The following is a 22,597-nucleotide window of genomic DNA, read 5'->3' on the forward strand; positions in this document are numbered from 1 at the left end:
GGTCCCCGCTCCCCGGGGGCCGAGCCGGGCAGGCTGGGGAGCCGTCCTCCTGGTGATTCGGGGCCTTGAAGACACCATTAAAGCTCACAGTGTCGGTCCCATGTCAGGAAGGAGGGAAACATGTAGAACCAGAGGATGGAAATTTAAAGTCTTTGGATCAATTAAAAAAAACGCATTTAAACTGGCTCCCTCGCTGTACCTGAGATGCGCTTTACCAGTGAGCAGCCCCCCGGGTCAGGAGTCAGAAATGTGGAGCGGGGTTTGGCACCGAAGTTTTAAATTACATTTCTCTGCATTTGGTTGCCTCTGAGCAGCAGGGTCTGTAACTTCCAAGTGCCCACTGGCACGTTAGTGCACGCGCATTCCATGGAAACATCCATTGTTAAAGAACTTCCCAAGGCGGGAAGCAGAGCCTGGCCTCGGCCCCTCTGCCCGGTGGCCGGGGCGCGTGGGGACTGCCGGCCAGCCCGCTGGCCCACGGCCCACGCTGCTGGGAAGTCCAGGGAGCCCGATTCCGCCTTTTCCCAGGATGCTTGGTGATGACTTCAGCGGCTCTGAAGTGTTACATGGGTCTCTGTGTCCCCCAGAGTCCCGGGATAAGGGGACAGGGGACCAGCCAGGGTCACTGTTTCTGGGAATATAATGTTGGGTCTTAGAACTCACATAGTTTTCTCATGAACTTTTAAGAATTTTTAAAACAAACTCAACAACTCTGATTTCAAGAGGGAGCAAGCTCGCAGCACAGGCCCCCACCCCCCGCCCCGAACCCCAGGAGCCCATCTAGCTTTGCAGAAAACAAGCGCTGCTTTTTGGTGACAGTCACCAGCACCCTCCCTGCTGGCCAGCGGCTCCAGGGTGACCCCTGAGAACAGGTGAGCTGGCCGGTTCCAAGGGGAGAAGGCAACGCAGCCTTTAGTTGGGGAGAGGAAACTCAGGTGTGACATCCACGTGTCCTGAGCCCTCAGAGGTTTCCTGGGACACTGCCGAGGGTTTGGACGCCTGCTGCAGCCACGCGACCTCCGAGGACCTTTAACCGAGAACTGACACGGGACAGTGGTCACCCCCCACCCCGCGCCAGCCCCGCCCCCTTCAGTGCAGGCCCCGGGGTCCTGAAGCCGCGGGTGTGGCGGCCGCCCCGTGGAGTTCAGGGCGTGGGTGGACCCTGCACCGCCTCCGAGGCCCGCAGGATCGGCTCTCCTACAGCCAGGATGAGCTGCTGCTTGTGAGGATTACGTGAGACCTATGTTATCATTAACAATCACACTAGATACGTTTCGCGGCACAGACTTCACCTGCTTCAGGACGGCCCAGGTGTGTGTTATGAGACACATTCCTAACAGTGCACGGTTTATGCTAGCAACAGTCGCAATGCGGAATGGCATGTCTTTCCCTCTCTTGAAACAAGATGTGTCTATTACTGAAACAGAAAGAAAACAAGAAATGTCCTGAGATCCCAGTGGCAATGTTAGGATCCCCCGTCTTACCAGCGGGGATTCGCCCTGCCCCCCTGAAGGCTAGACGAGCGCGGTCGGACCTCGCGCGGCCGCCTAGGAGAGGGTTTGAGTTGGCACGACGGCTGGCAGTCAGCCCGTGCGCCTGGCGTGATACCGGCGCTCCGCGCGCGCGTGCGGCTGGTGCGGACGGTGAGGACCTGCCTTCACAGATGCACTGTCCGGACATTCCACCAACGCAGCACAGGGGGAGGGGCAAGGTGCTAAACACTCACCAGGAACTGTCCCCTCCAGCCCACGACCAGCCAGCGCAGCCCCCCCCCCCGACTCGGGCCGCAAAGGGCACCCCGTGGGAGGACACTGAGCTCCCCGGTCCCCCACCTGCCTCGCTGACGTCATCACCACAGAAAGGTGGCACAGACAGTTTACTCTACAGGTAAGCCCCCAGGGGCCCCGGTCAGGGAGAAAAGGCAAAGGAATCTTTCTCCAGGGAGAAGGCTCGGCCCCTCGCCCCGCCGCTGCCCAGCCCGCACGACGAGGTTGGACCCGTCCGCAGTCTGGGGCTGTGTGAGCGGAGATGAGACCAACGCCCCCAGCACCCCGCTGGGGCCGTGGCCGCTCGGCCTGGCATGCGCCCTGGAAGGCTTTGGGGAACCCCGTGGCAGTCCCCGTCATGTTCATCAGGTCATTAGTCACAAACCCCAAAAGCGGCTCTGCTGAGATCACCACCTGTCCAACAGGAAGTGGACCAAAGACACTTGTCGTGCCTGCAAACCGCAGGCCACTGGACAACTGGGGATACTTCTGGGTCGTCACCCTCCCAGGCTACTTCTGGACCGATGATCTCAGACGGCCTGGAGCTCCATGATCTTTCCTCTAATTCATGCCGTTCTTTAAATGCTATGTGAGGAACGCAAAAGGATAAAAAACGATCTCCTTGCATGCCTGACCTTAAGAAGCCTTTTTTGGTTGTTCTATTAGAAAAGAATGTGAAACGCACAGCACTCAACAGACTCCCTCTGCAGGGAACGGCAGGAGAGACAGCGGTGGCGAGCATGGTCAGGCTGCTTGTTCCTCCCTCCTGTACCCACCTCCTCGGCGACGTCCCCAAAAGACAAAGGAGAGACAGACTACACCCTGTGTTTGTAGCCTCTAGGTAAATGGCGACCCAAGGCAATGGAAACTGTTCCAGAGAAAAGGCAGAAGAATCAGCCCCACTGTTCCGTAGCTGTGTGAGTTCTCCCTTTGGTGTGCCGTGTCTTAGAAATATGAAGGTGGCTGTTTTACGGAGAAACGGATGTGCTCACAGAAAGGAAATGCAGGTGTTCAGGGGGCAAGAGAAGAGAAAGAGAGGTCAGAACAGCTCATAGACAGGGTTTTTTTTTTTTTTAAGTAAAACATACAGATAAAGAAGAAAATACTATTTTTAATAGGATAGTGAAAAACAGAGTCGATGGACAGTGCAGAACGGACGAGGGAGGCCGGCGCTCCGGGGCTACAGGGAGCAGCAGCCTGTGCCCGGCCCCAGGCCAGTCTGCGCAGGGGCGGGGGGGGGGGCCTCTCCACTGAGCCCCGAGGGGAGGCGGGGTCTCCGTGGAGCTCTCACATATGCTTTGCGGTTCTCTACATGAATTCACGGTGAACACAGGCCACGGCTGGCCAGACTCGGACTTAAAATAGACACAAGCAAAGGTCTTTGGGTTCCTGTCAGTAGCTTGGCCAACTTCACAGCCAGCTGGGTGGCGGCACACTGCTGGCCGATCCGAACCCCAAGGTAACCTTGTCTGAATCCTCCCGGTCCACCAAAAGGAAGAAACAAGGTGAAGGTGCAAGATTAGAACCGCAAGCAGCAGTGGGAGAGGCCGTTACCAGAAAGCAACACACACACACACACACACACACACACACACACGGGGAAAAAACCTGCGCAGTCACGTGGAAGCGATGCTGACCACAGCGTGCGCTCACCCTCGGGCCTCCGCACACCGGCTCCTCCACTTCACCATCAGCCCGTGGGCCGGGACCCTGCTCTCGCCAGCCACATGGGCTCGCGGGAAGGCCGCGGTCACTCGGGCCTCGATCCGGAGCCGTCCTCACACCCTCTGCACTCTGCCCGGCTCTGCACTCTGCCGCAGCCCAGGAAGTCCAGCGGGCCCCCTGGGAGGCTAGCGACGGGCTCCCTCAGTCCCCGGAGTAACTGGGGGCGATGGGAATCCCTGCCTAAGGGTGCGCAGCCCGTTTGCCCTGCCCGTTTACTCTGAAGATGTCTCCTGAAATGAGTTCGTGTACGTCAGACATCTGGCTCGGAACTGAACCCATCCTAAGTGCTCAATAAAGATCAGTGCCCCCTCTCTCACCCCCTAACTAAACCCGTACATGCGAACCGCCCCCAGGTGCAGTCACCCGGGTGGCTGAGGTTGACCGGCCACAACCGATCCCTGTCCTCGATACATTTCTCATCCCTTAATGCTAGCAATAAAGCACTACTTAAAAAAGAAACTGCACGCGTGCGGCATGCTCGCGGCCGGGGCCTGGCACCCGAGTACGGCTGTCCTGCTCCAGACGGGCTGTGCCCTGACGTTCGGTAGTGCCGATCGCAGCCTGTCTCGCAGCTACCGCGGGAACCCTAAGTGTACCGCTTGCTTAATATCATGGCATGTGTCTGCTTGGCGTGTCCCCGGAGTTTTTAAGTGCACAAAAAAGATAAATGTGGTTGATGTCCAGCTGAGTTAGATTTTCGACTCACTGACAACGTTACACTCCTTGGACCCACACTGGGAGGTGACACCTGAAATTAAGTAAGTGGAGGACTTGCTAGGCATTTGCAGGGAATCGAGTAACACTGCACACGACTGGCTTCAAGCAAAGCGGACACCAGCTTCCGCCACACGATCACCCCTCCGCGATCGAGGGTTTCCACACCTGCACGGCGACACCGCTTTTCTTGGCTGAGAACTTGGGCCTCGGGGCCAGAAGAGACGACGTGGAGGCTGACTCCGGCTTTGGGGAGCCGGGGACGCCCCTGGGCACCGGGGATGCGCTGACCGGCGAGGCGGCCTCCGGGAAGAAGGCTGGTGGGGGGCTGCGCGCTGGCGCCGAGTACGCGGACGCGCCCTGCAGGCTGGCAGGAGAGCCGGCATTCACCGCCACGGGCGGCGGCGCCGGCTTCATGGCCGGCACCGAGTTGGCCTTGGTGGGTGCTCTCTGCGGGGGACCAGCCTTTGCATCTGGAGGCTGGAAAGTGAACAAGGATGCGTTCAGCTGATACGGTTGGTGCTTCATGACATCCAAAGCGTTGAGGGGCTTCTTGCCCTTCTTCTTGCTGGGCCTGGAGGCCTGCGGGGCCGACGCCTGGGACCGGACGGCGGCCGGGGGGTAGGAGGGCGAGAGGATGGGGTTGTAGGCCAGGGGCGGCGGCGCACGGACGTTGGAGGAGTACTTCCAGCCGGCCGGGAGCGACGGGGTGGGGGACTGGGCGCGGGCGGCGTGGGCCTGCACGGTGTCCGAGTCCACCACGTACTTCTCCATCCTCGACTGCCTTTTGGCGAAGAGCTGGGCCCCTTTGCCCTGCATTCCGGGAAGCTCGCCGGACGGCCCCGCTGCACCTGTGTGCCCGGCGCCCCCTGCGGGCACGGGGGCCGCTGGCTTGGCTGTGTTGGCGGCGTAGTTCACGCTGGCCACTGCTGCTTGGGGTCCCCGGAAGGGACCGGCCAGGCTGAGGGCACTGGCGGGCCGGGCAGGAGTGGGGGACGGCTGGGCTATTTTGATGGATGATGCAACTGTGCCCTGTGACTGGGCGGCTGTGGGGAAGGCAGGAGGGTGGGTTGGAGCCAAGCTCGGTGACCAGACTGGAGACACCGGCGTCACCGGCGTCACCGGCGTCACCGGCTGGGAGGAGGACTTGACTGCCGGTTTCGGAGCCACGGGAGGGGGGGTCTTCTGTTTGGCCGAGGGGCTCTGCATGAAATTGCAGGCCTCTGCGCCTAAGCTGAGGTAGTCTTCCTCCGGGCCCGAGTCGCCCCCAGCCACCCCGCCGCGCTTGCCCTCCGAGTTTTGGAGAAGCGACAGGAGCTCGGGGTTCGGGCTGACTTTGGGCTCCTTGAACGTGAACATGGGCTTGGCGGTGCTCCGGCGCTTGGCCTCCTGCAGGATGCCCGTCCTCTTGGCAGGCACGGAGATCCTCTCGTCCCGAGAGGCGATGCGCTCCGGCGACCAGGGCGCGGGCTGCGGCCAGGGCGGGGGCTGCGCGGGGGCGGCCCCGGGGATGCTCGCTGGGCGGGCCGGTGCTCCGGGCGGAGGCGTGACCGCGGAGTAGGGCGGGGGAGCGGGGAAGTCAGCCGTGGGGCTTGTCACGCTGCGGACAGGGGGGAAGGCGGCTGCGGGCTGAGCGCCGGACCCCGGGAAGGGCCGGGCCGTCCTGTTCGTGGGGGCCACCCTCGGGGCCTCCGCCGTGTAGGGCGCCGCCCCGAAGCCGTTGTGCTGGGGCCCGAGGCCGGGGCCGGGGCTCACCTCGATGTAGCTCCTGCTCACGCAGCTCTGCGCCGGCGCCAGGGCCGTCTCCGCAGGTCGGTAGGAAGTCCCCGCGCTCGGGCCGTCGGCCTGCGCGCCGGCCGCGTCCTCCCTCTGGGCGGCGATCTGGTCCATCCTCTCCCTCCTCTTGGCGAACATGAGGGCCCCCTTGCCCGAGGTATCCGGCAGCATCTCCATCTTGTCCCCGCCGGTCAGCTTCTTCTCAATGTCCCCGAGCCCGGAATCCCAGTCGAAGGCCACGACCTGGGCGCTGTCGTCGCTGTCCGACAGCAGCTCCTCGTCCCCGTCCGACTCGCTGGCGCCCAGCAGCGCTCCCTCGCAGGGGCTGTCGCCGTCGCCGTCCTCCGCGCCGCCCGCGTCCTCCGGCCGCCGCAGCGCCCCGGTGCCGTAGCTGACGAGCGTGAACTTCCTGGCCCGCCGCCGCCGCTTCTTAAACATCAACACGCCCCGCGAGTGGGGGCTGGGCGCGGCCGTGAGCAGCAGTGCGATGCGCCGGCATCGGGACTTGGCCTCCTTCACCTGCTTCTCCGAGAGGCTCTCGCTGCGCCGCAGCCCTGGGGGGCGGGACAGAGTCACACTGAGCGGGCGGGGCGGGCTCCCCGCGGCGCCCCCACCTGGCCCGGGGCTGCCAGCCCGCTCCTTCCCGCCCTCCCCCGACTGCGACCCTGCGACCCCGCGACCCCGCGACCCCGCGGCAGCGCTGCGCCCCCGCCCGGGCTGTGAAGAGTCGGGCTCCCCGCGCAGGTGCCAGCGCGGGTGTCAGCACCACCGTCCGGTGGGCCCCCCGCCCTGGCCGGAGCCCGGCGGAGAGCCTCGGTAGTGAGGTGCAAGCGAAGCTGAAAAGGAGACCATTTAAGGACAGGGTTTTCTGAAAAACAGGTTAAGACGTCTTTGTACTTCCGGATTTAAAAAAATAAAATGTCAACAGAAAACTATTTCCAGGATTTTTTTTTTAAAAGTTGGGGTGGGGGAGGGGGCAGAAATGTTATTTAGCTTAATGTTTTAACGTAATGACTTTAACTATTCAAGTTGTCTTTTTTTTCCCCCGCTGACTTTGTCTTCCCTCCAAAGTCCTTCCATTTATGGAGAGCGAATTAGTAGAAATTCAGAAAAGCTAAATGAGTAATGATTGAAAGTACTGAATCATGATTTCTAATAAGTCAGGACATTAGATCATTGTGAATGTAAGGAATCTGAGCTCCAAAGTTGTCTAGATAACTTTGTTTGTAATGTGTTGCTATTTTAGAATTATGATACTACTTCAGTTGCAGCAAGAATAAGTGTAAATCTTGGCCACACTCAAAAATTATATGATTAGTGGTCCTTTTAGCTGTGGGTGAGAGCTGACACCAAAATTAAAACATTTAAAATGAGAGTTTGACACTTTTCAGATAAAAAATTAAATTTAAAATGTTACCATTATTGTTATAAAAAGAAACGGAAAGCAAGGTAGTCTATAGCATCGATGAATTATGATCATCATACAATGATAATGCGCATGATTCAGAAATACGTCTTGAACTGCTCGAAACGGTTAAGTGGAAATGTCAGAAAAAAATTTTTTTGAGTATTTTATGACTGAAAAATCCACTCTTTTCATACTGAAACATCAGACTTGATTAATTTTTAAAGAAAGAGAATCACAGTAGCTAGTTTAATAACGAAGTTACAGCTCGTCACTGGCAATGACATTTTATTAAGAGAGGACGATCCGGTGCATGGCCGCCCCCAAAGGCACCGTTTTCCTGGCGTGAAACAACTCGCTCCTGAACTGGGAGTCACGGCCGCACACTGGCTGCGACGTCGCCGCCAGCGCGTGAAGTATGCGTATCTGCTGTGACACACTTGTCCGAAATCTATAAATGTGACGATGCCCACAGATGCTGGCAGTGAGTGGAACGACTGCCCACACTTGCCAATGAGGCTCCAAGGGGCTGGGCCAAAAATATGCTTGGAAAGGAATGCCAATGGGTTGGAAGACTGGATCTGCTACTTTGAATAACCAGGTTCATCGCGGCTGCGGGTCCTGCAGGCGTCCGAGCGCCTCTGCCCCTCAGCCTTTCCCTCCTCCCGTGACATTCCAAACGTGTGGGAGAGAGGAAAGAAAAAAACAAAACTCATGCAACCTGACTGCCCTTCGTACCCTCCTTCTCCTCCCTCTGATCCCCCCTCTGGGTAAGACAAGCTACTGGAAACAGCTTGCATTTAAGTGCGTTTTCTGCCTGGGGACACTGAGATGCCTCCAAGCGGCCCCGGAGCCTGGGTCCGGTGTCCCGAGGCAGATGGGACGCCCCGCCGCGCGGGGAGGGCTTCCGAAACGGGCAGGATCATGTAGCGGCCAGGGATGCCACATGCCCTTGTCTGTCAACTCGCTTCTGCAAACATCATCAAGCTGCACAGTGATTTGGTTCAAAACGAGGATCTGCTTTTCGTATCAGCGGTGCAGCCTGTATTTCACAGACACCTCTGAGCAGCAGACTCCACAGCGTCTGACACTGAAACCCGGAGTCCGCATTCCTTCAAAAGCTCCCTAATGCTATTTGAATGTAAAATATGGCAACATTCTGAGACTCTTCAGAGAGACAACAGGAACAATGCCCTTGTCTTGATCTGTACCTGTGCCTCGCGGGTATAAGAAGTGCCTTAAAAACTCTGAACTCTGTCACCAAGGTCCCATTTGCTGCTTCCAGTTCAGAAACTGGTATTGCCCACAATTTCATGTTTGCTCTTTTGTGCATTAAGGATTTTTTAAAAGGGCCCATGAAAGACGGAGGAAAAAAATCTACTAAAGAAAAAGCAGTCCATGCAGCAGCGGCAGCGGCAGCGGCAGGCAGCGGCAGGAAGCCCAGGCCCCCAGCCCCTCGCAGCCCGGCAGGACTCACGTGCGTGGCGTGCTCTGTGCCTGTGAGGTCTGCTGTGATCCCTGCCGCAGCGCGGCTCTTCCCCCGGCTCCGTGCCTTCTGACGAGACAGCAAAGGCTACCAGAGAAGGAGGTGCTTCCGACGGCCCTCCTTCCCCCGGGGAGTCCACACCCCCTGCTCCTGCCGGCAGCCTGCACCCTTCTGCCTGCTGCCTGGCAGCGCAGTCGAAGATCACTTCCACTCGGGGCAGCCCCGGGTCCCCTGCCTCCTCCCCCGGGGCCACTCTCGGCGCTCGGCCGCTGCGGATCTGGATGATCTTGCTGGACCTCAGACAAACTCCCCCTTTCTCCCCAGAGGGGGCTGAATTTATGTGGGCAATCCCGCTGCGGTCTAAGTTAGGATCTGGGTCAGGACACTTAGATTTCTCAGCTCCCAGGAGAGCCACCACAGGGCCACCAGCGCCTGTGTGCACCTCCTGTGACAGGGACAGCTGCAGCTCCACCACAGGGCCCGGCCAGCCCGCATCTGTCTTCTCCCCCGAGGCCAGCTCGTCCGGGGGGGATCCTCGCAGGGCGTGCGGCGTGTGGGGTGTCTCAGGGTAGCCCGGGCCTGTTTCTTCTTTTCCGCTCCCAGGAAAAGCAGGGCCCCATCCTTGGTCCTCGGCGAGGGCGGCTCCACTCCCGGCGGGGGCGATGCGCGGCTCCCTGTCCTGGCTGGGTGGGGCCGGCCGGATCTGCAGGGTGGTACTTTGCACGCACCCCTCCCGGGGGACATGCTGCTGGACTCTGGTGTCCGTGTCAGAGACCAAAGCCTCACTCATCCCACCGGAGGGTCTGCACACAGAAAAATCGTTTGAGACAGTTACACTGGGTGCCCCCGCCCTTCCCGACACCCTCCCGGTGGCTGATGCGGGGCCTGGTCCCTGGGCCGCCCCCCAAGTGTCGGCCACAGCCACCCCAAAACACCAGGGGCTACAGGTCACATGACTATGTAAAGGCCTTCCAGGGAATCTTTTCTTCAAAGCCAAGCAAAAATGCTTACAAGAGATCCTAAAACTTAAATCCATCCTAAACCCAGCTTTTATTTTTCTAAAACGGCAGGTCATAGCTGCATGGATGCTCTTTATCTATGCTTATTTGGTTGTTTCCTAAAAACCTGTGTTTGTTATAATACAACAACGCAATTCGCTGTCTCGCTGACCGCGTTGAGGGCTGGGCATCAGGGTCCCGTGAACCTGTCCCGCAGCCCCGGAGCCAGGCTAACGCACCGACAATTTCCCTGATGCTGCCAGAGGCTGGGCTTTCCTGAAGGGGATGAAATGAATGCAGGCCCTTCTGGGAGGCCCGGGGGCTGTGCTTTGTAACAAGTGGAGCCCAAGTCGCGGGGTGTTGGTGCTGCGCGCGCGTCCCCCCACCCCTCGAACCTGCCCCGCGGAGTGCCCCCCCGGGAGGACTGCCGCTGAGGCCAAACTGCCCCCCACCTGCAGCTGAGGGCTCAGGTCTCCCCGCCACAACGCTTTGATTTTGACCTGAACGTTCCCACTTGGGTCTTGCAAATTCGGGTTTGCAAGAAGCGATGTCGATTGGGGGGTCCCACACCCGCCTGCTTAAACGCTCCATGAAACCCTCACTGCTTTCAGAAGGGCCAGCCGCTGCTGCGGAGGCCCTCGGGCCTCCCTTTCCTAAGTTAGTTTTTTTTTAAGCAGCAGCAGCGTCTCTCTGCTCCCCTCTTCCTTCCTCAAATTGCACCCTGACTAACACAGGATCATCCCTGGAAAGGACTGGGTCCTCCTTCTGGTCAACTCAAGGGGATTTACCTTAGGATTTCTGCGGTCACACCATTTCAGACTAATCTTACAACTACTCCGGACGTTGCTTTTGACTGCATTTAGCAAAACTAAACTGAACTAAACAGAAACAATCAAATGAAATGCAACCTTCTCTAAGCATGTACCCTGTAAAGCTTCCTGGTAATACAAAAATGAAAAAAAAAAAGAAAGTATAATGTAGTATTGTAAAAACACCAAGACAGCAAACTAGGTCTCCTTGTGTAGGAGGTGAGGGCGCCGGGCGGTCAGGGCGGTTTGCGAGGGGAGGCCGCGGCGGGGCCGGGGGGAGGCCGTCTGTCGACAGGCGCTCAGCGCCACGAGTTAGGTGTCAAATGCCGGGAAGCAAAGTGTGACACCCGAAAATGTGTCTCTCTGGTGGGAGGGTTATTTTCTTTTAAGAAGCAAAAGACAGAGGAAGAGCCTCGGACCCCGGCTCACTGGCCAGGAGAACCAAGACAGCCCGTTCCCCGGACACAGCCATCGGCAGAGCCGGCTCCCGAGGACGGGCACCGCGGTGGGGGGTGGGGGCCGGGGCGGAGGGCCCGTAGCGCCCTCTGCCTCCTCCGGCCCTGCAAACGCTCGTCCGCCACACATTTGCTCCTTCCTCCCTTCCGAAGCCCCATCTCCTTAGCTCAGGGAGGCACACAGCCCGCCCTGCCCTGGGGCCTAGTCCTAAGGAGCCCCTGTCCATACAAACAGAACTAAGTGTGGTTCTTTTTCCTGTTCCTCTGTCTCAAGTCAATGTAAATCTTAGACCAGGCGGAAGAACCTTGAAGGGTAAAATTTCCTTCTCACCAACGTGTAATGATATAGTTTTAAAAAAAATCTTGTTTTAATACAATTTCAGGTAATAAAGACCTAATAATAAAGAAGCACTTTAAGACGGCCTGACCCAGCTGTCTCGGGGCAGCCGAGCCACCTGAGCTCTAGTGGGACCGGTGAGGACCGTTCTGGGAGTGGGAGAGCGATTTAGTTCCAGGAAAGCTCGCTCGGACACCAGAGCGGTGACGAGGGTGGCGGTGACGAGGACGGTGGCAATGATGATGGCAATGATAGGGCGACTGCCTTCTGATGGGTATTAATGGGGATTCCACTTTCAATATCATCGATAACCTGTTTGGTAAAGGCAAAATACTTAACAGAAAAATCATAATAATCACGATTCCAGTCAGTAAAAGTAGCCCAGAACTAGTCATTTGTTTCTGAGGGCGAATGTGTCCCTGGGACTCCGCGGTAAGCCCCACCCCCGCCCCGGGGCTCCCGGGGACAGCCGTGGCAGGCCCACAGGGCGCGGAGGGGTGTCCCGCCACCGCGAGCTCCAGGACCGGCCGTCAGCTCACGCAGACCCTGGAGGGCAGCAGGTCAGCAACGCTGCCGCCCCCGGGTCGGCCGCTGTCAGGCCTGTGTGAAGATGGCGCGCCCCCAGCTCAGCCGCGGCGGCCCCGGCGCCCTCCCGGGAGGCGCCGTCTCAGAGCCAGCGCGGCTCCGTAACCAAGCGGTGCCCTGAGGGCCAGACGCTGGGCGCGGTGGGCACGTGTCTGGGTGGGAGATGCTGAGAATACAGCCCCATTTCTTACATTTGCACAAGATTCCGGCCCCAGAGAGCCCACGTCGGAAGGGAAGTGGAAGCAGCGTGCTGAACGGCCGTCCGTGGGGTCACACTGTGGGCCGGGTCCCTGCGGAGTCAGGGGGCCTGCGGGCGCTGTGAGAGGACCCCCGGAGCCCGGGCCGCCGAGCCTCCCCCGGGGGGTCCTCACGGTGCGCCGGCCAGGGCCTCCCCGCGAGGCCGGGGAGGGGGGCCGCGCACGCGCCGCACGGCGTGGGACCGGGGTGCGGCCGGGGCCTCATGGTTCCCCTTGGTGTTTTCGTGTTTAAACTTTGCCTCTGCGTTTTGAAGCAATGAGTGCGGAGGGTGGGTCGGGGAAGATCAGATTAACACACGATTTGCGCTGGCAGTTGGAAAACTGTGCTCAACCACCACCCCTTGTCCGGCCCAGCAGGCGGGAGCCGGCCGCTCTCAGGGTTTCCTGCTGCTGTTCCCTCCCTTCTCCTAGGCATTTTCTTTCTCTAGGAAATCAGCGTAAGGAGTGATGGTTTAACACTGAAATGTCTTTAGTTCCTCTGGGAATCTGGGAATTCCACGCTCCTGACCCTGACCTGCCACCCACCTTGACCTGGAAGGAGTAAACTCTACTCAACATGCTGAGCTTTCCCAGAAACTAGTTGTAAATAACTAAGATTTTCAACACAGTTTTTGAAACAAAGATTTTCCAGGTAATTTCCAACCAACCAGAAACTGCGGTGCATTACAATGGTCACTTTCCCAGCACGGTGGTTCTTCTGTGCAATGATACCCACCTTCTACGGAGCACCCCGGTCCCCGATTTTCCCACCTCACCCCCGCACGCCGTACCGTTTGACGAGCATGTGCAGAGAGTCCGCGACGCTCTCCATGAGCTCGACGACCTGGGGGTGGGTGAGGTCGGCGCACGGGTGGCCGTTGATGGAGACCACTTCATCGCCCTCACACAGCCCGGACCCCGAGGCTTTGCTCTGGCTTCGGATCTGAAGGGAGCGAAAAAGGAGGCAATGGTCACGACCATGTCCCTTGTACACACCGTGCCACCATCTCTGAGAAACCTGCATTTGGGACAGGTAGAGGGGTCTACAAGCTACAACATCGGCCCAATCCTGTGTCCGCCTATTAACGTGTGAGACCATCTTAAACGTGCCCCCCCCCCCCCCCGCCGCCAGCACACAACATGGCCTACGCCATCATGTCCACATCTAACCCGTATCGCTGTCCATAAACAGGAGAGGAGAGGAAGTCCAGTCTGGAGGGAGGATCACACAAGAAATAAAGCTTCAAGAAGAATGGGGAGATGTGTTGAGAGCGAGCACACAGCAGAAACAGCTACGTCACGTGGTGAGTCTGAGCCCAGTCAAAGCGCGCGTTCTCCCAGTCCAGTGAGTCGTACGAGCCTGTCGCAGGGCAAAGGCGCGCGTGCGCCAGCTGTCGGGGGCCGTGCGGGGGGCTCCCCATCTAAGACAGTCTCCCCAGCACCGCGGGGAAGGGAGCTCCGTGGGTTTGCAGAGCGAGAGGGGGACGTGGTCCTTGGGAAGCCAGTGACCACCCCCCGCCCCAGGCTAACAGAGCTGTCGTCCCAACGTGTGCTGGGCGGGGGGAAAGGGCAGTGTGTCCTTCCGCCCGGGGGGTGGAGCGTGTCACTGTGTGCGAGTGAGCCAGCGTCACCTCAGGAGTCATCGGCCTTCCTCACATGCGCCGCGAGGTCAGCGCGCGGCGTCCGGTGCCCCTTCCGCTGGCCTGAGCAGTGAGAGCGTGTGCCCTCGGGAGCCTGCTCACCACCTGCGGCGGCACTTGCTGCCAAGTCGGGCTAAGGACCCATCTCTCCATTTCTAGCGGGACTGCTAGCCCCACAGGACCGCGCGGCAGGGCCCCCGAGGCAAAGGCACGTCCCTTGCAATGCGCAGCTTCCCCCAAACGGCCCTGCTCACAGGGGTAGCAGGAAGAATATACACTTAGGAGTGCACGAAAGGTCTTTACCTCATATCGGGTATTATTACATATTGTTGGAATTTGGATAATGGTTCACTAGGCATGTGAGCAAAAACTCTAACTCCTGAAAATACTTTTTTTAAAAAAATTTTATGGATTGACTTCAGAGAGAGTGGTAAGGTGAGAGAGAGACAGAAAGAGAAATATCAATTTGTCATTCCACTTGTTGATGCGTTCGCTGGTTGATGGCTGCATGGCCCCGGACCAGGCGTGGACCCCGCAGCCTTGACGCATCAGGACGACACTCTAACCGGCTGAGCTACCCGGCCAGGGCCCGAAAATATTCCTCGTTGTGAAAATGAGAGGAAGTCCGGACCCTCGGACCACTAGCGGTGACAAGGCTGAGTCTCCATCCGTGAATTTATCATCCAGTCATGCCCGGGGCTACCCGTCCCGGGTCCCCAAGCCTCCTGTCGCTGGGGAAAGACCACCAGCCCTGAAGGGGGTCCTGGGGTCAGACGTGTGGCCCTGTGACTCGCCGGCTCTCGGCACTCCGGTGAGTCACACGGCGCCCAGCGCGCCGGTTCCCCAGCGCGGAGCAGGGCTGAGGGGGCGGCCTCTCCCGACGGCCGGTGGGGACCGGAGACAGAGGCCGGTGCCGCGGTGCACGGGCACCTCTCAGACGTGCTCTGCAAGGACCAGGGCGGGTGGCACTGCGTGGGCTCCCTCCACACACTCGGAAGGAACATGCCAGGTGAGGGGAAAGGATGTCAAACGTTCTTTGTCACAGAACACGCAAACACGCCTAGATTTATTTTCAGTTCTTACCCAGATATTTGGCATTATTTCACAATAGAAGATAATGTTTTATCTGTCTTTTCCTCAGTAAGCATATGTTCCATAACTGAAAAATGAAAGGGACAGGCCTGTTTATTGTTTCCCTGTAGAAATAATAATACAAATATGAGGTCTGTCCGGAAGAAGTCTGATCACGGTTAATATAACAAGAACAGTTTGTGTAACGTCGATGTAACCTGACAACCAAGGAGAGTGGGCTGGAATGCGCACATGTGAACAGGGATGACTTCACTATATTAGTTAGTGAGGGCAGTCGACGCCATTGAGTGAGCATGTGTGTGTACTGTGTGGCTGTCGCATTCAAAATGACTGAGTGAGTAGAGCAACAAATCTGCATCAAATTCAGAGGCTGCAGCTACGGGCAGCTGGTGATTGGCAGCTTTATCGCAACATACCCACTCATGCATCGCATCTCATGCAGAGTTTCTGGTGAAACGTCCAATCACCCAGGTGACTCAACCTCCCTACAGTCAAGATTTGGTGCCCTGCGACTTCTAGCTTTTCCGAAAACTAAAATCACCTTTGAAAGGGAAGAGGTTTCAGACCATCAATGAGATTCAGGAAAAGGTGAGAGGGCAGCTGATGGCGACTGGGGGAACCGTGTGGGGCCCCACGGCACTTGCTTTGACGGGGACTGAGGTGTCCGCGTCCTGTGTATAATGTTTCTTCTGTCCATTTCCCCATCGTGTGGTTGGATACTTTTTGGACAGACCTGTTTTTATCGAACACCCACCGCGTGGAGCCCTTTACATCCTCGTTTCATTTCTCCCTGCACAGCCTCAGTGGGAACTATACATTTATGTCCGCCTGTGTCTGTTCAGACCGACACCCCTCACCTTACTTTACAGATGAGAAATCCGAGGCTTGGGAGAGGTAGGCCTCCGTCTAAAACCCCCGGCGGGGACCAGACTCTGACCCCAGGGCACCCGGCTGCTGGTAAACACCAGGCACACTGCCTCTGTCCCCAGTCACCAGCCTCGCTCCACCGCCACGAACCCGAGCGCGGAGAGCAAGGAGGAGGTGAGGGCTGGCAAGGAGGCGGGCAAAGTCGGGGGCGCGGCGCCTTTCCTCCGAGAGCCCCGTCCAGTCCGCGCCCCCCACCTCGCGCGCTCCCCCGGCCTCTCGCCGGTCAGCGCTGCAGCCCCTCGGGGCCTCTCGCCTCGCGCAGATTCTGGCCGGGGGCGGCAGCGGACCCGGGAAGGTTTACCAAACACCCCGATCTATTGCTACAGCCTCCTGACCCCTGCCAGGCAAGATTTACTGTACTGCAACCAGGTAAAAAAGGAAAGTTAAGGCTTCTCTGGGGAATTTAACATTATTTTCACATCACAGAATGACTCTGAGAACAGCGTCAGCCACGCTAATTTAGTTTTATGAATAGTAACTCCCTGGCCCAGGGAGAGACGTCCCTTCCTCTCGCTCTGCCGCCAGGCCATCCGGAGCTGACGAGGCAGCGCGTCCACTCGCAGTTCGCCCGGAACACGCGTGGAGCTGGCCTGGGCTGTGCACCTGCCCCTCCATGGGGTCGGCTTCCTGTCCCGGCTCCCAAGCTGCACACTCGTGTGTACGTCATGGGCAAGTCCTCGTGGAAGATGCCAGAGTGAGTGGCAGAACCAAGACATTGCCCTCCCTAAGTTCCATGACTCTATCTATTAAAATACATGAAAAAAAAAAAGACAGCTGGCATGAGTCCAGCCTTCTGCTCATGGGGACAGCTGTTCTCCATCCCTGGCATGAGGTCTCGGGGTCTGGAGACAAAAAGAGAGGCTGAAAAGGTGGCCCCGGTCCCCAAACCGAGGTTTAGAGAGGAGGACAGCTGGATGGAGACCGGAGAGCAGCCTGTGACCTGAAGGTCCTTCCGAAGCCACAGCCCCTCCCTGTTTTCCTCTTCAGGCATTTGACAGAAGTCCCCTCGTACCTGACACAAGATTTCCTCAGGGCCCCTGAGCCCAGCTGGCTCTTCCACCGAAGAAGCCCCGGGTGGGTCTGTGTTCAAACCCCGCCCCAGAACAGCCAGGTGGCCGGCAGGAGGTAGGGCAGAGCGAGGCCCCCCGGCCGAGGCCTGAGACGCAGGTGAGCGCCCCGCGAGGAAGGGCTGGGACCAGACGCTGAAGTCCGGCCTCGGATCTCAGCGGGTTCCCGGCGCTGGGGCTGCGTCCGCGGCTGTTGGGAGTTCGTGGTCCCAGGGGGGCAACAGCCGCGGGCAGTGTGACAGCTTCAGGGCAACGAGGTGCGAGGGAGGGAGGACCAGAATGTGAGGAGGGAAAAGCAGAGCCTCCTGGAGCTGAGTGTCCAGAAGACAACCCGGGAGAACAGTGGGGATCCGGGACAAGCCAACGAGAAACGGGACTACTGTCTGAGTGAGTCGGCGGAGGAGACAGAAGCGGCGCTGGTGTGTCACAGGGGCGAGGAGACAGAAGGCGTGTCCCAGGCGCCCTTCACACGCCCTCCCGCTGGGCCCACACGACCTGCTCCCGGCCCCGCGGGTGCGGCCACGGGGGGACCCACGCTTGGGACCGGGCGGCGTGGAGAGGTCGGGGACGCGCCGCGCCCAGCTTGCTGGTGCAGATCCGGGGGTGTTCGCTGTGCGCACAGCAGGGCCACCGGCAGCTCGTCGATCCCAGGTCTCAGTGAGGCAGGTGCCCAAGACCCGGCGCTGGCCTGGGGCGTCCTGACTGGCCGAGGGTGCCCGCGCCCCGCGTGGCCCGCGGTGCGTGCTGCCCGAGGCCCCTGCCGCAGCCCTGCCTTTCCGGAGCATCAGAGACTCCCCAGCTCTTACCAAGGCCCTTTCTGACCGAAACAACTACAGGGGCTTCTGTGTCCTGCCCACGCGCCCTGACCTGAGACGGAGTGATAGGATTGCGAGCAAACACGGGAGGTGAAAGAGGAAGCAACTAGGTCACAGACGCAGACAAGCAGAGAAGGCGGGGCGGCTCCTGCAGGCCAGGCAGGAGGGGCAGAGCCGGAAGTGACCCCGGTCAATGGGACGGGGTCGCCGTGTGCAGACTGAAGGGGCCCTCGGCGGCCACATGGGAGGACGATGAAGGGAGTTCAGGACAGTGATCCTAGAAAACAAAAAACCAGGAAACCGATACAATAAATAAAAGCTTGTGAGGAACTTGCAAGGCCTGATGGGAGATGCCGGCCCAAGCACACGGCTGTTTAGAAGGAGAGCAGGCGATTCCAGAAAGGAAGAGAGGCTTCTCTCCACTGAAGCGGCGCCGAGCATAGAAAGAACCGAGCGAGGGATGCGATGACACAGGCTGTCTGAACAGCGGAAACGACTCCTCAACCCTGTGTTCAGATCGGGCCGCCACGCTCGCGCGGGCAGACGCGGGCTTTTCTGGAAGCTCCATCCTCCGAACCTCCATTCAAGCTCAGGAGGCTGTTGTCATGCTGAGTCTGGGGCTGAAGACTGAACGTTTCTGCTCTGGTCGCCAGCACGTGCCCAGGCACTTGCCAGAAGTCTTCCTTTGGGGAACATCCCGTGAGGGACCACGTCGCCATAAAAGCAGAAGGCATCCCTGGTAGCCGCCTTGGAAGGCCTCCCGCAGGGCAGAGCTGCCGGCCTCGGCCGCGTCCTGAGGAATGTGCGGGCCGACGGAGCCCGCCGGCAGACGTGCCGCGGCGGAGCTGCCTGCCACGGGCTGTTACAAAGCAGACGCCGTGAGGCTGGCGAGCAGGTTCAAATATGGAATGGCATCCCCTGCTTGCTGTCCCTGCCGGGGACACGCGCTCGCGGCCCCTTCCGAAGAACCCTGGCGGGCCAGACGTCGGGCCGCGCCGCCTGCCTTCTGTCGGAGGGAGCTGGGAGGCCCGCTCCGAGGCTGCTGAACGGCAGGCAGGTTCTCTTTATAAACATTTAGACAGAATAGGGCAAAAAGTACTTTCAAAAGAACTCATTAAAAACACATGTAAAAATCTAAAAGATGAGACAAATAACTATGACTTCTGAAAATAATGATGTTCCAAAGCCAAGACTTTCTGGATTAGAAGTGGCAGACACAAGACAGCGGCCAAAGGTCACTTACATGGGAAAACTGTAACACGAATGTTATCCCTAAGCAGATCATGCAGGCAAATAACTCGCTCTAGAACGGTTATTTGTGTAGCTTCCAGCCATACAGAAAGCTCCAAGTATCATCTGACAACACTTGGGCTAAATGTGTAGAGCAAACACAACACCACCTTCGAATCCTGATTTACCTTAACCATCGGCTTTATTCTCTAGCTGGTCACAAAACCGAACATGCTGAGGTCAGGGGGTTTCCATTAATTCTTGACTTTCATGTGAAATGAAAGGTAATGACATTTCAATTTCCTCTCTATTATTACATAACCCTGAAACCAAGCAATGGAATTACCCAGGGCCTGTTTCAGGCGGAAACTGATCTCTGCGTTAATTAAATTAGCTGTGCAGAACACAGCGTCTTCTGATACTTGAAGGAAATAGAGAAGTCACATGAAGAATAAATACACTGAAGTACCTTAATGAGTAAAAGGTAGTGGATAAGCACTCGATATCACTCAAGCAAACTACATGATAGTCTACAGAAATTATACTTTTAAAGGACAAAAGAACTTCTTGGGACGAGACTCTCCTGCTCTTAAAAACAGTTTGCAAGGCACGAGCCAAGCAGCACCGCGTCTCCTCTCCTCCTGGGGAAGAATCTGGCTCCCGGCTGAAGGAGAAGCGGCTCACGTAACGGAGCACCTTCCACCAGACGTGGCTACTACAAAAATAAAACATTACAAGTATCATAAAGAAAATAAAAAGTAAACAACCAGCATGTTCCTTTCGGGGATTATCGGAAGCCCAGCCCACCCCGGACACGCAGTGGCCGGGGCTGCTCCCTGCTCCGCCGGTCCCCCTGTGACCTTGACCGTTCGATGGGGCCGGACCCTCGAAGGCCTGCTGGACTCTACGGGCTTGGAGGGCAGCAGAGTCCCGCCACCTGACTCATGGGTGCGCCGGGAAGGCAGTGTCCCGTGAAGGCCCAGGCAAAGGTGCTGGTTTTATCTCAGTACCTGTGCTTGGCTGGCAGCCTGTGTGCGGACACATGAACAGGCACGCGCTTCCCGTGGAAGCTGTTCCCCGCCGCCCCCCCCCCCCGCCCCCGGTTTCCAGGTGAAGGAGCACTTCGCCTTCTCTGGTGCTTTGTTTCGTCCCAACTGATCCATCCTCCCCTCAACTGCACCGAGCGGGGCCTCGGGCCAGGACGCTGCCAGCGCCCAGGGCCCCCCCGCCAGGACACACGTTAACGACACCCCCGCCCCAGCCAGGCACGAAGTCAAGGAGGAAATAAAGGACGGCGACCCCACAGCAGTGACTTCTGACCCCCTGGCAGGGAGGGGCGCGCAAGGGCAGGAAGGGAGCCAGTGGGGAGTCAGGCCTCCCGGTGGGAGCAATGCAAGTCCCAGGTCCTCCCCGGTCGGAACGCGGGGCCCTGCAGACCTGGGCCCCCGGGGGTGACGTCAGAGCACTGGGCTCAGAGACCTGCTGGTAGCCTGATGTCTCTGCAGAAGCGGAGAGAGGAGGGGGCGGGAGGAGGCACAGACCCTCCAGGCTCGAATTTGGAAAAGTGGCGTTCCTGTGCTCACTTGTCCAGCCTGCTGCCTCCGCTCCCCTCCCCCGCCCACCGCCCTTCCCCTTTCCCCTGGAACCCAGCCCTGGCAGCTCCAACAGCGATGAGGTCACAGGCCTCAGAATGTGGCCCTGCTGTGGAGGCCGCGGCATTTCTGCCCCGCCCCGCAGCGCCCAGAGGGGAGCCAGGTCAGGGGAGCAGCTGTGCATGCCGCTGTTGGACTGATGGGGCGGGACCCTGGGCTGCTTCCGTGTGTGTATCTCCGCCGTCCCGTATTCTACACGGCGGCCCCCCAAGTCCTCCTCTCCCCCCACGGGCCACCGGGGAACAGGAGGCCACGGTGCGACCCCAACTCCAGGGTTCTCGCCCATGAGCCAGGCCCGGGACATTACAAGCAAAGAAAGGTTGAAATAGGAATGACCTTGTCTGATGTCCCTTCTTCTAGACTCTGGGTGTGGTGGTCCCTTCACTAAGTCACGAAATATTGCCACCTGGACGGAGTGACGGGAGGGGTACCTCCAGCTCTCATCACGCTGCGGCGCCCGGTGGGTCCCCAGGTGACTGCGCCACAAAGCTCCTTGCCAGCCCCCAGGCCCTCTCCCCGCAGCTCTGCCGGGGAAGGCACCGTCTCGGGCTGGACTGTGCTGGTGCTGAGCGCCGCAGCCTCAAACACTTCAGAACACCGGGCAGCAGGACCGAGGCCGGGAGGCGTCATGGACTGAACATGTCTCCTCTGTTTGGAATCCACACTGCTTCCCGGGGCCCATCCGTCTGCGAATGTGGCTTTTCCTCTAGGGCCCCAAGCCAGCGGGCCCCCGGGGCCCGTCCCCGGTCACCCCACCCTCCCCGCCACGCAGAAATACTCGGTGTAAGTGCTCATTCCAAGTGTCTTCGTGTTTCTCTTCCGGCACTTTATAACTTACATTTTAATTATTAGAAAACATAGTATCTTTGCTCCTAAACTGTGTCCTCATGGAAACAAGAACCTTGTTTTAACCTCCTTATTATCCTATGTGGTACAGTAGTCACAACAATAACCATGCGACACCACTGGCTACACACACACTCCTCCTACCCTTCACAACAACCGAGGGGGCTAGGGGTCCACGTCCATTTTGCAGAAAAGGAAACCGAGGCTCTGGGATGGGGCATGGCTCACCCCAGGTCACACTCAGGGAGCGGCCCGTGTTTCACTGAGCCCGTCGCTTCGACCACAGTCTGTCGTCTTACTCCCTGCCACATGTTCGGAGGGAGGGAGGGAAGAAAAGTGAAAACGCGCAGCCTCTGACCCACTTGTTGCAGTAACACTTCACGGACGCCCAGGGCTGTGGGGCCGTGCGAGGCTGCGGAGACAGACGCATCCCCCTCTGCTCCCTGCACGGGTGGAGCTGAGCCCAGAGCAGTGGGGACCCGTTCAAGGCCACACGGCCAGGGGCCCGGCTCCAGCCTCGGACGCCCACCCAGAGCACCTTCTCTGTAGGATGTAAATTTCAAACAGGACGCCAACTAACAGACACGTAAGCTTGTTTGCGCATTTAAACTCTTGTTTTCTAAAGTCCTCTGGTGGCCAGGAAGCAAGAATTACACTCTCTAGGAGTTTTCTTGAATAATTTTCTCATCTCCAAATGCAGAAGCTGATCTCTAACACAGGCAATACAGCATAATGGTCTTTTGTTGGGCCACCAAAAAAGGCAATGTCTTGCCTTGAAAGGGGGCGTTCTACTTACAGCCCAAACCACGTGAGCCAAGCCCGCCTCACCCGCGAGCAGCCTGCGGAGTCCTGCCTCCGAGCGGCACAGAGGCAGCCAAGTTTAGAACCTGACCAAGCCAGCAAGGGGTGGGCACTGAGATGTAGGTGTGTTCAAGGCCTTGTCGTTTCCCCTCATTAACTGGTATCTACTTTCAGAGGAACATGTCACGCGAGCACAGCCAGTTAACCAGGGCCTGGACGCCTCCCAACTCTGTAA

The 22,597-nt window shown here is 58.5% G+C and overlaps 1 protein-coding gene across 1 annotated transcript in view; it reads right to left on the reverse strand.

Annotated features, from left to right (window-relative positions):
• SYNPO2 (synaptopodin 2) overlaps nt 1-22,597 on the reverse strand; it is a 103,680-nt gene that overhangs the window by 17,593 nt on the left and 63,490 nt on the right. Inside the window, exons 2-4 of the mRNA XM_054563611.1 lie at nt 13,084-13,235; nt 8,864-9,675; nt 4,374-6,535 (exon numbers count right to left, since the gene is read on the reverse strand). Coding sequence (XP_054419586.1) covers nt 4,374-6,535; nt 8,864-9,675; nt 13,084-13,235 — 3,126 coding nt within the window. The remainder of the gene's footprint in view (nt 1-4,373; nt 6,536-8,863; nt 9,676-13,083; nt 13,236-22,597) is intronic.

The sequence above is a fragment of the Pteronotus mesoamericanus genome, unplaced genomic scaffold (assembly GCF_021234165.1).
Source record: "Pteronotus mesoamericanus isolate MK-2021 breed Mesoamerican mustached bat unplaced genomic scaffold, CSHL_Meso_final contig_163, whole genome shotgun sequence".
NCBI classification, from domain to species: domain Eukaryota; kingdom Metazoa; phylum Chordata; class Mammalia; order Chiroptera; family Mormoopidae; genus Pteronotus; species Pteronotus mesoamericanus.